Here is a 13349-nt window from a genome sequence, read left to right as displayed (position 1 = left end):
CTGTAGTCCCAGCTACTTGGGAGGCTGAGGCGGGCAGATCTCTTGAGGTCAGGAGTTCGAGAACAGCCTGGCCAACATTGTAAAACCCCATGTCTACTAAAAATACAAAAATTAGCCGGGAGTGGTGGTGCACGCCTGTAATCCCAGCTACTAGGGAGGCTGAGGCAGGAGAATCGCTTGAACCCAAGAGACAAAGGTTACGGCTAGCCAAGATCATGCTACTGCACTCCAGCCCAGGCTACAGAGTGAGACTCCGTCTCGAAAGAAAGAAAGAAAGAACGAACGAATGAAAGGAAAGAAAGAGAGAGAGAGAGAAAAAGAAGAAAGAAAGAAGGAAGAAAGAAAGAAAGAAAGAGAGAGAGAGAGAGAAAGAAAGAAAGAAAGAAAGAAAGAAAGAAAGAAAGAAAGAAAGAAGAAAGAAATAAAGAAAGAAAACTTTGCAAAGTGGACTGGCTGCAGGTTGCACAATGGGTCACCCCTATTGTCTCAGCAGGGGTGACTGGGATTTACAAGGATAAATAACCCCATTCCTAGAATCTCACGGACCCATTCCCCCTGCAAATGTCTCTCTCTAGATATAAATACAGTAAAATTTCCTCCCGGAGAGGTGAACAGTTCTATGAATTTTAACACATGTCCAGATTCATTGAGCCACCAGAGCCATCAGACAGAGATGCCGCATCCCCCCGAAGCTCCCTGGTGCTGCCCCTCTGTCATGAGCTCCTCCCCCCAGCCCCAGGCAGGCCCTCATCTGTCTGCTATCTCACACTGTACTTTTGTCTTTTTGAGAATGTTATATAACTGGAATCATACACTATGTGGCCTTTTCAGTCTGGCCTCTTTCAGGCAGCATAATGCATTTGAGACTCATCCAAGTACTTGCCTGTCTCAATAGTTTGCTCATTTTTGTTGCTGAAGAATATTCCATTGTAGGGAAAGACGCTGGTTTGTTTTACATTCACCCACCGAGGGACAACTCCATTGTTTTAAACTATGGGTGATGATGAATAAAGCTGCTATCAACATTCATGCACAGCCTTTTCTTCTATTTTACTTTTTATTTTTTGAGAGACAGGGTCTCGCTCTGTCACCCAGGCTGAAGGGCAGTTGACGTGATCATAGCTCACTGCAGCCTTGAACTCCAGGCTCAAGTGATCCTCCTGCCTTAGCCTCCCAAAGCGCTAGGATTACAGGCATGAAGCACTACACTGAGGCTTTTAAATTATTAGTTTATTTTTTAGAGATGAGGTCTTGCTATGTTCCCCAGGCTGGAGTGCAGTGGTGCAATCATAGCTCACTGTAACCTTGAACTCTCAGCCTCAAGTGATCCTCCCACTTCAGTCTCCCAAGTAGCCATGCCCAGCTCATGTACAGGTTTTTTTGCTTGTTTGTTGAGACAGAGTCTTGCTCTGTCACCCAGGCTAGAGTGCAGTGGCACCATCTCAGCTCACTACAACCTCTGCCTCTTAGGTTCAAGCTATTCTTGTGCCTCAGCCTCCTGAGTAGCTGGGACTACAGGCACCCACCACCATGCGCAGCTAATTTTTGTATTGTTAGTAGAGACAGGGTTTCACCATGTTGGCCAGGCTGGTCTCCAAAGCCTGGCCTCAAGAGATCCACCCACTGCAGCCTCCCAAAGTGTTGGGATTATAGGTGTGAGCCATCATTCCTGGCCGTATACAGGTTTGTATGTGAATATCCATTTTCATTTCTCTTAGGTCACTACCCAAGACCAGGGTTGCTGGATCATAGCATGCTTGCATGGTAAGTGTTTTAAGAACCACCATTTTCCAAAGCAGCTGCACCATTTTGCATCCCCACCAGTAGCGTATGAGGGTCCAGTTTCCCTGCATCCTCCTCACCACTTGGTGTTGTTGGCGTTTTTCATTTAGCCATTCTAATAGCTGTGAGCAACAGTCTATTAAAACTGGTGTTGTGAGCAGGACTTGAACTTAAGTGTCTGGACGCCTAACTACTGCATGATGTCACCTCCTTTTCTTTGCAGAGCTACTGGGCTAAGAAAATGTGGTCCATTGGCTGGGCGCAGTGGCTTGCACCTATAATCCCAGCACTTTGGGAGGCCGAGGCGGGCGGATTACCTGAGGTCAGGAGTTGGAGACCAGCCTGGCTAACATGGTGAAACCCCGTCACTACTAAAAATACAAAAATTAACCGGGAGTGGTGGCACATGACTGTAATCCCAGCTACCCGGGAGGCTGAGGCAGCAGAATTGCTTGAGCCCAGGAGACGGAGGTTGCAGTGAGCCAAGATCGTGCCATTGCACTCCAGCCTGGCTGACAGGGCAAGACTGTCAAAAAAGGAAAGAGAAAAGAAAAAAAGAAAGAAAGAAAGAAAGAAAGAAAGAAAGAAAGAAAGAAAGAAAGAAAGAAAGAAAGAAAGAAAGAAAGAAAGAGGGAGAGAGGGAAGGAAGGAAGGAAGGAAGGAAGGAAGGAAGGAAGGAAGGAAGGAAGGAAGGAAGGAAAATGTGGTCCATCTAAAAGACGGAGCTTTATCAAAGTCCTTGCCACCTGCTCTGAAAGGTTGTGCTAAGAAGGAAATACAAGCCAGGCGCAGTGGCTCACACCTGTAATCCCAGCACTTCAGGAGGCTGAGGGGGGCAGATCATGTGATCGAGAGATCGAGATCATCCTGGCCAACATGGTGAAACTCTGTCTCAAAAAAAAAATAAATAAATAAAATAACCTCCATCTTTTGGTGGCCCCTTTACTGGCCTTATTTCACTCAATCATTAGGACACCTTGTCTCTGTGAGATGGGGCCTGCAAGGCCCATTCACCAGATAAAAAATCTTGGACCCCACAGGACTTGGGTTTCCCAGCTGGCAAGTGACAGAGTTAAGATTTGAACACAGAGCCAGACTTTGCACCGAGACTCTATTTCCTTCTTCTTATTTATTTATTTTTTTGAGATGGAGTCTGGCTCTGTCGCCAGGCTGGAGTGCAGTGGTACAATCTCAGCTCACTGCAACCTCTGCCTCCTGGGCTCAGGCCATCCTCCTACCCCAGTCTCCTGAGTAGCTGGGACTACAGGCATGTGCCACCACACCCAGCCACCTGTTGTGTTTTGGTTTTTTGTTTTGGTTTGTTTTTGAGACAGAGTCTCCCTCTGTCGCCAGGCTGGAGTGCAGTGGCGCGATCTCAGCTCACTGCAACCTCCGCCTCCTGGTTCAAGCGATTCTCCTGCCTTAGCCTCCTGAGTAGCTGTGACTACATGCATACACCACCATGCCCAGCTAATTTTTGTATTTTCAGTAGAGACAGGGTTTCTCCACGTTGGTCAGGCTGCTCTCAAACTCGTGACCTCAGGTGATGCATCCGCCTCGGCCTCCCAAAGTGCTGGGATTACAGGCGTGAGCTGCCACGCCCAACCTGGGTGGAGGTTATTAAGGCGGAAAGGAGCTGGGCAAGGTGACTCACGCCTGTAATCTCAGCCCTTTGGGAGACCAAGGTGAGAGGATTGCTTGACCTCAGGAGTTGGAGAACGGCCTGGGTAACATAGCAAGACCTTATCTCTACTACCAATTTTAAAAATTAACTGGGTGCGGCCAGGCATAGTGCTCATGCCTGTAAAGCCCAGCACTTTGGGAGGCCGAGGCAGGTGGATCACGAGGTCAGGAGTTTGAGACCAGCCTGGCCAATATGGTGAAACCCCGTCTCTACTAAAAATACAAAATTAGCCGGGTGTAGTGGCAGGCGCCTGTAATCCTAGCTACTCGGGAGGCTGAGGCAGGAGAATTGCTTGAACCCAGAAGGCAGAGGTTGCAGTGAGCCAAGATCGCGCCACTGCACTCTAGCCCAGGCAACAAGAGCAAAACTCCAACTCAAAAAAAGAAAGAAAGAAAAAAAAAGCCGGGTGTGGTGGCTCACGCCTGTAATCCCAGCACTTTGGGAGGCCGAGGCAGGCAGATCACTTGAGGTCAGGAGTTTGAGACTAGGCTGGTCAATATGGCAAAACCCCATCTCTACTAAAAATACAAAATTTGGCTGGCTGCGATGGCTCACACCTGTCATCCCAGCACTTTGAGAGGCTGAGATGGGCAGATCACCTGAGGTCAGGAGTTCGAGACCAGTCTGGCCAATATGGTGAAACCATGTCTCTCTTCTTTTTTTTTTTTTTTTTTTTTTTGAGGCAGAGTCTCGCACTGTCGCCCAGACTGGAGTGCAGTGGTGCGATCTTGGCTCACTGCAAGCTCTGCCTCCTGGGTTCATGCCATTCTCCTGCCTCAGCCTCCTGAGTAGCTGGGACTACAGGCGCCTGCCACCACGCCTGGCTAATTTTTTCGTATTTTTAGTACAGACGGGATTTCACCATGTTAGCCAGGATGGTCTCGATCTCCTGACCTCATGATCCACCCGCCTCGGCCTCCCAAAGTGCTGGGATTACAGGCGTGAGCCACCACGCCCGGCAGAAACTGTGTCTCTACTAAAAATACAAAAAATTAGCCGGGCGTGGTGGTGTGCACCTGTAGTGCCAGCTACTAGGGAGGCTGAGGCAGGAGAATGTCTTGAACCTGGGAGGCAGAGGTTGTAGTGAGCCGAGGTCCTGCCATTTGCACTCCAGCCTGGGTGACAAAGCGAGAGTCTGTCTCAAAACAAAACAAACAAAAAAAATTAGCTGGGCGTGGTGGCAGGTGCCTGTAATCCCAGCTACTCGGGAGGCTGACGCAGGAGAATCGCTTGAACCCGGGAGGCAGAGGTTGCAGTGAGCCAAGATCGCGCCATTGCACTCCAGCATGGGCGACAAAGCGAAACTCTGTCTCAAAAAAAAAAAAAGACATATGCACTGCCAAAAACCAGTAGGATGTACAACACGAACAGTGCATCGGAATGTAAACTGTATGAATAATGATGTATCAAGATTGGGTCATCAGTTGTAACAAATGTTCAGCAGGATGCAAGTTGTTAATAGGGCAAACTGCTGGAGGGGTGGAAACTCTCCTCTATCTGCTCTATCTTCTGTCATTTACACGACTCTAAGCAATAAATCTGTCAGTTAAAAAGCAAAGCATCCCTCCTTCTCGTCCTCCAGTCCCACCAGTTTCTTGGAAGTCTGAAGAGAACGTCTGGAAAACCAAGGAAATACAGATATATACATTTTTCCAAATATTTTACACAAAAGTGGCCTCAGACAGGTGTAGTGGCTCACGCCTGTAATCCCAACACTTTGGGAAGCTGAGGTGGGAGAATCACGTGAGGCCAGGAGCTGGAGACCAGGCTAGGTAACATAGTGAGACGCTGTCTCTAAAAATAAAGTATTTTAAAAAGAAGCGAGTTGCTTGGACAATGCACATGTGTCTGGACAGACAAGCATCTGGTGGCTGGGCCATCTGTTCAAAGAAAAACAGGAAGCCTGTGTCCTGCCCCTCTGACCTGTCTAGGCCCAGCTTTTGTCTTTGTAACTTAAACTCCCAAAAGCAGGCCTGGACACCCTGTATTGGCTTCCGGCTTCCTTCCCCGGCTCCGGAAACAGCAGAAAAAACAATCCAACACGTCAGCGTCTCCCTCGGTTTTGTGCTCTCCTGATGCCACCTCACTGGCCCCGTCACGGCCCTGTTGGTGGACCACTGAGGTTGCTGCGCCCACTTTGCAGATGAGGAAACTGAGGCCCAGAGAGGTCCAGGTCACGCAGTCCAGCTGTGGGGCCAAGCCAGAACTCAAATCCACGTCTCTCAGGACTCCAAATCCTGCTCATGACTGTTCCTGCTCTGAACTCACCACTGACTGCAAGACACCCATTCATTCACTCAAGTAATTCACCAATTGCCAAAATGCATCTGAAAAACCACAGGAGAGACTTCCCTGAAGATGACAGACGTGGGTTCGAGTCCTATGACTCCAGTGTTATGTGATTTTTTTTTTTTTTTGAGATGGAATCTCGCTTTGTCGCTCAGGCTGAAGTGAGGGCAGTGGCGCGATCTCAGCTCACTGCGGCCTGTGCCTCCCAGGTTCAAGTGATTCTCCTCCCTCAGCCTCCCAAGTAGCTGGGACTACAGGCACACACCACCACACCTGGCTAATTTTGTATTTTTAGTAGAGAAGGGGTTTCAACACATTGGCCAGGTTGGTTTTGAACTCCTGACCTCAAGTGATCAACCTGCCTCAGCCTCCCAAAGTGCTGGGATTACAGGCGTGAGCCACCATGCCTGGCACACCAGTGTTGTATGATTTGAGGCTGGTGGCTGCTCCTCTCTCAGCCTCAGTTTCCTGCACCTGTAGGATGGTGACCCAGGATGATGATTCCACCTCCCAGGGTGAGTAGGCACCTGCAGATGGTAGATGCTCCGTGGATGCCTGTTGCATGGATGTGCCTTGTATGCTCTCGGTCCTCAATTCTCCACGAAGCAGCAGGTTCCTCTGCCTATGGGCAGGATGGGGCAAGTGTCCTGGCCTGGCTGGGCCCACCATTTCCACCACAAGTACCAGGGGCCAGTGGGCAGCCTCATTCAACCTCCCCCTTCACCGTCACCCCCAACACCTCTCACTTTGGGAGGCCCAGGCAGGCTCCCTCTCCACGAGGAACCTATCTCCCTGCTGTGGGACTGGTCGCTCCTGCCACACTGATGCTATCAACAGTGGACACCCGGGGACAGAGAGGCCCTGAGGTCCTCTGGCCAGTGAGGCCCTGTACTACTCTGGCTCACTCATTCTCTTATTGAGCACCTATAGTATACATAGCTGTGTCCTGGGTGTTGGGGATACAGCAGTGAATAAGGCAGAGAGGCCAGGCACGGTGGTGGCTCACGCCCACAATCCCAGCACTTTGGGAGGCTGAGGTGGGAGGATCTCTTAAGTACAGGAGTTGGAGGCTGTAGTAAGCTATGATCATGTCATGGCACTCCAGCCTGTTTGACAGCGCAAGACCCTGTCTCAAAAAAAAAAAAGCCTGGGCAACATAGTGAGACCCCATCTCTACAAACAATTTAAAAACTAGCTGGGCATGGTGGCATTAACCTGTGGTCCCAGCTACTCAGGAGGCTGAGGCAGGAGGATTGCCTGAGCTCAGGAGATCAAGATTGCAGTGAGCTATGATTGCATCACTACACTCCAGCCTGGGCGACAGAGCAAGACCCTGTTGTGGAAAGAAGGAAAAAAGGAAAAGAAAAATTTCTGTTCTCATGGAGCTGACATTGGAATGGGAGAAGCAGACACCACAGAACCAGACAGTTATTCTGAGGGTGATCAGGACTGCGATGGGGAGACCCAAGGGCTGGAGGGGACAGGAGCCCAGAGGAGCCCCTGACGCAGCTTCCACCGGGGAGGGAGGTGGTCACGGAAGGCTTCCAAGAGGCATCAGACCTGAAGAGTGAATAGAAGTTTGTTTAGGTGGCCAGGCGCGGTGGCTCACACCTGTAATCCCAGCACTTTGGGAGGCCGAGGCGGGCGGATCAGCTGAGGTCAGGAGTTCGAGACCAGCCTGACCATCATGGATAAACCCCATCTCTACTAAAAATGCAAAATTAGTCGGGTGTGGTGTCGCATGCCTGTAATCCCGGCTACTCCGGAGGCTGAGGCAGGAGAATTACTTGAACCTGGGAGGCAGAGGTTGCAGTGAGCTGAGATCGTGCCATTGCACTCCAGCCAGGGCAACAGGAGCAAAACTCCGCCTCAAAAAATGAGTTTGTTCAGGTAATGAGTGGGGGGATCCATGTTCTGGGCAGAGGGGATGGCCTGTGCAAGGGTCTGGAGGCAGCTGCACCCAGCACAGAAAGATACAGAAGCACATTATGATGCTACAGTGATTCCAATAGCGAGGTCGGGGACAAGCTCTGAGCCGCATATCAGGAGAACAGAGGAGGGCGCATCTGTAATCCCAGCACTGTGGGAGGCCAAGTTGGCAGCTTCGCTTGAGGCCGAGAGTTTGAGACCAGCCTGGGCAACATAGTGAGACCCCTGTCGCTACAAAAAAAATCAAAAAATTTAGCTGTCCATGGTGGTGCATGCCTCTAGTCCCATCTACTCTGGGGACTGAGGTAGGAAGGTTGCTTGAGTCTGGGAGGAGGAAGCTGCAGTGAGCCCTACTGGGAGCCACTGCACTACAGCCTGGGCAACAGAGCGAGACCCTGTCTCAAAAAAAAAAAAAAAAAAAAAAGAGCAAAACCAAAAAGTAAATATTTATGGAGCTCCTCCTAAATGTCAGGTGCTGGGAACCCCACAGAGAAAGGTAACCCAGCAACTGGGACGTGACTGGGGCCTCCATGGCGGAGGCAGCGGGCAAAGGCAGGGATGTCCAAGCTGAGATATAAGGGACAAAGAAGGGTGCAGGCAGACGAAGAGTGGGTGGAACAGCATTCCAGGTGGAGGGAGCAGCATTAGGCAGCAGCGTGGGTGAAGGAGACGGTTTTCGACTCCTCTCTTACTCTAATGTGCACATGGACTTACTGTCCAGCCACCAGTGAGTCCATCTGCCCGGAGCCCACTGACTTCTCGCCTCCCCTATATCCTCACCCCATCCAGGACTGTCATCCCCAACCTGGACCAGTACAGCCCCTCCTCCCTGGTCCACCAGCTCCAGCCTCATGTCCACAACGTGTTCTCTGTGCAGCAGAGCAGAGGAGGCCAAAGTCCCTGCCACCACGCTCAGCCTCTGTTTGATCAGCTGTCAGGGGCACCCCAGCCACACCCAGCTGAGTTAGGGCTGCCGGTGCTCTGGAGAGAAATAGCCTCACCAGTCAGGTCTGGCAGGCACTGGGGCGGGTACTGGGCTCGAGGCATCTGGGGTAGGGCCTTTGATCGGAGCAGTCTCTGAAGCAGCGTTTTCACCAAGGCAGGACGTGGAGTCACTGAGCTCAAAGCCCCCTTGGGCTTCGACAGGGAATGGGCCCTGATGAGGCCCTGAAGTTTGTTGCTCCATGGCTCAACTTACCTCCTGATGTCTGGGTCTCAAGCTGTGACCGACCACGAACTCTCAGGGAGCAAACAAGGAAACTGGGGCTCAGAGAAGTTGAGCAATTTATCCTGGGTCACACAGCCAGGTCCGATGGAGACCCAGTGAGACTTTAGAGACAACCGCTTTGGGGTCAGGCTCCCTGGAGTCAAATCTTGGATCTGACACTGATTCAGTAGGCTACATTAGGGCGAGTCCCCTCTCTGGGTGTTCCTCAGTTTCCTTATCTGTAAAAGGGGGCTAATGGCAACACCAATATGTGGGAAAGGGAACAGAACATGCAAAGGTCCTTAGGTGGAGCTGTGTCCTGGTGTTTAGAGGAGCATCCAGGAGGCAGGGGCGGCTGGAGTGGAGTGAATGAGGGAAAGAAAAGGAGGAGGCAAGCCGGGGAGGTGACAGGGCTGATCATGCTGGGCCTTGTGGCTTGTGGGAGGACTTTGGTTTTGTTTGTTGGTTGTTTTGTTGTTGTTGTGGTTTTGAGACAGGGTCTCACTCTTTCGCCCAGGCTGGAGTGCGGTTGCGCAATCTCAGCTCACTGCAACCTCTGCCTCCTGGGTTCAAATGATCCTCCTGCCTCAGCCTCCCGAGTAGCTGGGATTACAGGCTCCCACCACCATGCCTGGCTATTTTTTGTATTTTTAGTAGAGACGGGGTTTCGCCATGTTGGCCAGGCTGGTCTTGAACTCCTGACCTCAAGTGATCCACCCGCCTCGGCCTCCCAAAGTGCTGGGATGACAGTGAGCCACTGTGCCCGGCGGGTTGTGGGAGGACGTTGGCTTTTACCCTGAATGAGGTGGGAGCCATGGAAGGTTCTGAACAGAGGAGGGATCTAATGTGATGCAGGTGTTCCCAGGCTCTTCCTGGCCACTGATGCAGGAACAAGCTGGGGGAGGATGAGAAAGGAAGCTGGGAGACCGGATATAAAGGGGGCTGGACTGGAACTAGGCTAAGAAATGTGCAAATCTTTGCTCATCTGCATGTTTCTTGCCCAGCCCAGCTCCTAGCAGCCTGAGAGGCAAGGCGGGGACACTGGGTGGGGCATGGCGGGGAGTGATGGGTGGAGCTCCACCTGGCCAAAGTGGCTGGACCACTCCGGGCAGGCAAGTGGGCTGTGTGCACATGTCACATGCCAGGCTGTGAGCAGCCCTACTGCGGCCTGATTAGCAGGATGCTATCCTGGGTCTGACTGGCAGGGTTTGGGGGTTCCCCTACAATCCAGGCCTCCTTCCTGTGGGTTCAAGGTCTGACATGGATTCACTGGGCAGCAAGGCAAGAAACTGTGTCTCGGGGGCGCATGGTGACTCAGGGTGGGCGTGGTGGCTCATTCCTGTAATCCCAGCACTTTGGGAGGCTGAGGCGGGTGGATCACCTGAGGTCAGGAGCTCCAGACCAGCCTGGCCAACATGGTGAAACCCCGGCTGTACTAAAATACAAAAAATTAGCCAGGTGTGATGGTGGGTGCCTGTAATCCCAGCTACTCGGGAGGCTGAGGCAGGAGAATCGCTTGAACCTGGGAGGCAGAGGTTGCAGTGAACCAAGATTGTGCCATTGCACTCCAGCCTGGGCAACAAGAGTGAAATGCCATCTCAAAATAAATAAATAAATAAGTAATAGAGGATAAAATGCCAGCAACCCATAGATGGGAAAGAGAACAGCATGTGCAAAAGCCCTGAGGCAGAGCCACGGCCTTGTCTGATTCAAACTCAAATTCTCCCTGGGGCATTTGCTGACCAGGGAAAGAAGGGCTGTCCAGGAGGAAGGACCTGCCGGTGCAGAGGCATGCAGGTGAAAAAGGGGTGAGTTCCTCCAGAGGGGAGTGTCGGCTGGAGAATTCTCTAAAAATGCTGCAGCGGTGCTGGAAGAGAGGCCAGTGGGGAAAGATTTGAGAGCATAGATTAACCAAGACATCCCCACCTCCTTCTCTTGGTGGAGGCGGCCCCGCAAGTCTAGACTCCCAAACTGGCTCACTCAGGTCCTACCACCTGGACCTGGGGCACATCTCTGGGCACCCCAGTGTCTAGCCAGGCTCCTCTGCCTCCCATGCTCTAGACTGGGAGCACGGACAATGCAGGCGCCAGAGACCCCTGTGAGTCACTCTGAGCAAGCACCCGAACACCTCTGTGCCTCAGTTTACTCATCTGTAAAATGGAGGAAAACAATCATGTCTTCTGCATGTGTGAACTGCAGGGCCAGGCTCAATGACATCTTAGCAATTACACTTTTTGAGACAGGGTCTCGCTCTGTCACCCAGGCTGGATTGCAGTGGCACAATCACAGCTCACTGCAGCCTCGACCTCCCAGGCTCAAGCGATCCTCCTCCCTCAGCCTCCTGGGTAGCTGAGATTACAGGCACACACCACCATGCCTGGTTAATTTTTTTTTTTTTTTTTTTTGAGACGGAGTCTCCCTCTTTTCGCCCAGGCCAGAGCGCAGTGGTGCTATCTTCGCTCACTGCAAGCTCCGCCTCCCGGGTTCACGCCATTCTCCTGCCTCAGCCTCCCGAGTAGCTGGTGACGCCCGCCACCGCGCCCGGCTAATTTTTTGTATTTTTAGTAGAGACGGTGTTTCACTGTGTTAGCCAGGATGGTCTGGATCTTCTGACCTCGGGATCCGCCCGCCTCGGCCTCCCAAAGTGCTGGGATTACAGGCGTGAGCCACCGCGCCCGGCCAATGCCTGGTTAATTTTTGTATTTTTTTGTGGACACGGGGTCTCATTATGTTGCCCAGGCTGGTCTCCAACTCCTGGGCTCAAACAGTCCTCCTGCCTTGGCCTCCCAAAGTGCTGGGATTACAGGCATGAGCCACCATGCACAGCCACGATTATACTTACAGGTGTGATTATTAGATACATGAACATCGTTATTGTTTTCCAGCCAGGAGTCAGAGGGCAGAAAGAGCCCCCAAACCCCGGAAATCTGGGGCCTACCCAGCCTGAGTCCCAGCGCCTCCCCTCCCTCCCTCCCTCCCTCCCTCCCTCCCTCCCTCTTTAGCTTCAGTTTCCCCAGCCCCGCTCCTGGGGTGGGGACACCCCCCCCGCCCCCACTAAACCCCGGGAGCCTGGGGTCCACCTAGCCTGGGTCTCAGCGCCTCCCTTCCCTCCCTCCCGCCTCAGGCTCAGTTTCTCCAGCCCAGCTCCCAGGGTGGAAAGAGCGCCCCCGCCAGCCCGGGAGTCTGGGGCACCCCCGTCTGGGTCCCAGCGCCTCCTCTCCGTCCCCAGCCTCAGTTTCCCCAGACCCCAGGACTCCAGGCGACCCCTCCGGCCGACAGGGGCAGCACGGAGCGGCCCGGGCCACCCGGAAGGGCCCCGCCCCCGCGCCGGCCCCGCCCCGCCCCGGCTGCCCAGAACCGGGAGGCGGCAGCGGCGGCGGGGCCGGGGCGCGGGGAGGCGGTGGGACGCGAGAACCATGGCGGCCGCCGAGCGCCGCGCCTTCGCGCACAAGATCAACAGGTAGTGTGGCCGCGGGGCACCCTCCCACCTCCCCCACGTGGCCCAGCCCCGCCCCGGGGCGGTGCGACCCTCCCCGCCCGGGCGCCCCCAATTCAACCCCTTTCCGCCTCGGCCCGGGTCCCGCCAGCTTCCTCCGGCCGGGGCTGGGAGCGGGAGAAGGCGGGGAGGGCCGCGGGGGTCCCGGCGGGGGTCCCAGATGGGAGTCGCGTCGGGGCTGGGAGCGCGATGGCGGCTGCCGTTCTGCCTCTGTGAAGCGCAGGGGTGTGTCCGGAGGGCTTCGCGGAGGAGGTGGCGCGGGGATGTGGATGCCGGGCGCCCCCTGAACTCCCTGCGCTCCCCGTCCGTGTCTCTTGGCCCCTCACTGTCCCCGCGCTCTCGGAGATCGGGGTGGGCCGGACTTTCTGTTCCTTCCTCAGTGCCTGGTTTGGGGCAGGGAGGCTCCAGGCTCTGAGATTTGGGGACAGAGATGATCTCCTTGGTGGCGTTTGAAACCCCTCGAGGAGTTTCCCGTGCCCTTCCCCCTCCAGGGTCCGGTGCCCAGCTGTCGGGGGGGAAGGGGGACAGCTGTGGACGCCCCCCCACCTTCTGCTTCAGGCTCTCCCAGCACGGGCTGGACCGCGCTGGGGATGGATGGGTGATTGAATGGAGGGAGTGGGGGCTGGGGACAGAACCAGCTGGTGGGCAGACGGGGGAGGGGACAGGCCCCAGGCGCTGGGGGATCCATTTCCGTGGCCACTGGGGATTGTGAGAGTCACAGCCTGGGAGGGGGATATCAGACTCTCTGGGGCTGAAAAGCCTCGCCCCCAGTTGCCGGGGGGGTCTTTGCGACAAGGGTGCGTTCAGAAGCTCGGGTATCCTCTCCCGGGGGGACCTGTCCTGACTGCCCCCAGGTGAAAGAGCTGCCCTGTGGGTTGGGCCCTGGTCTTATGGAAACAAAAGATCCCCCTCTTGGGATATAGTGGCGGAGAGAGACCAGAAGCCTGATCAAGTAGATTACC

General features: G+C 53.9%; 1 protein-coding gene across 2 annotated transcripts in view; it reads left to right on the top strand.

Annotated features, from left to right (window-relative positions):
• Positions 1–12226: 12226 nt before the first annotated feature.
• DOCK6 (dedicator of cytokinesis 6) overlaps positions 12227–13349 on the top strand; it is a 64923-nt gene continuing 63800 nt past the window's right edge. For both annotated transcript variants that reach the window (XM_055236632.2, XM_055236631.2), the window contains exon 1: positions 12227–12351. In XM_055236632.2, the coding sequence (XP_055092607.1) occupies positions 12308–12351 (44 nt within the window). In that variant the 5' untranslated portion in view covers positions 12227–12307. The remainder of the gene's footprint in view (positions 12352–13349) is intronic.

The sequence above is a fragment of the Symphalangus syndactylus genome, chromosome 13 (genome assembly GCF_028878055.3).
Source record: "Symphalangus syndactylus isolate Jambi chromosome 13, NHGRI_mSymSyn1-v2.1_pri, whole genome shotgun sequence".
NCBI classification, from domain to species: Eukaryota; Metazoa; Chordata; class Mammalia; order Primates; family Hylobatidae; genus Symphalangus; species Symphalangus syndactylus.
Note: the sequence above shows the minus strand (reverse complement) of the source record. Positions and strands in the feature narration are given on the sequence as shown.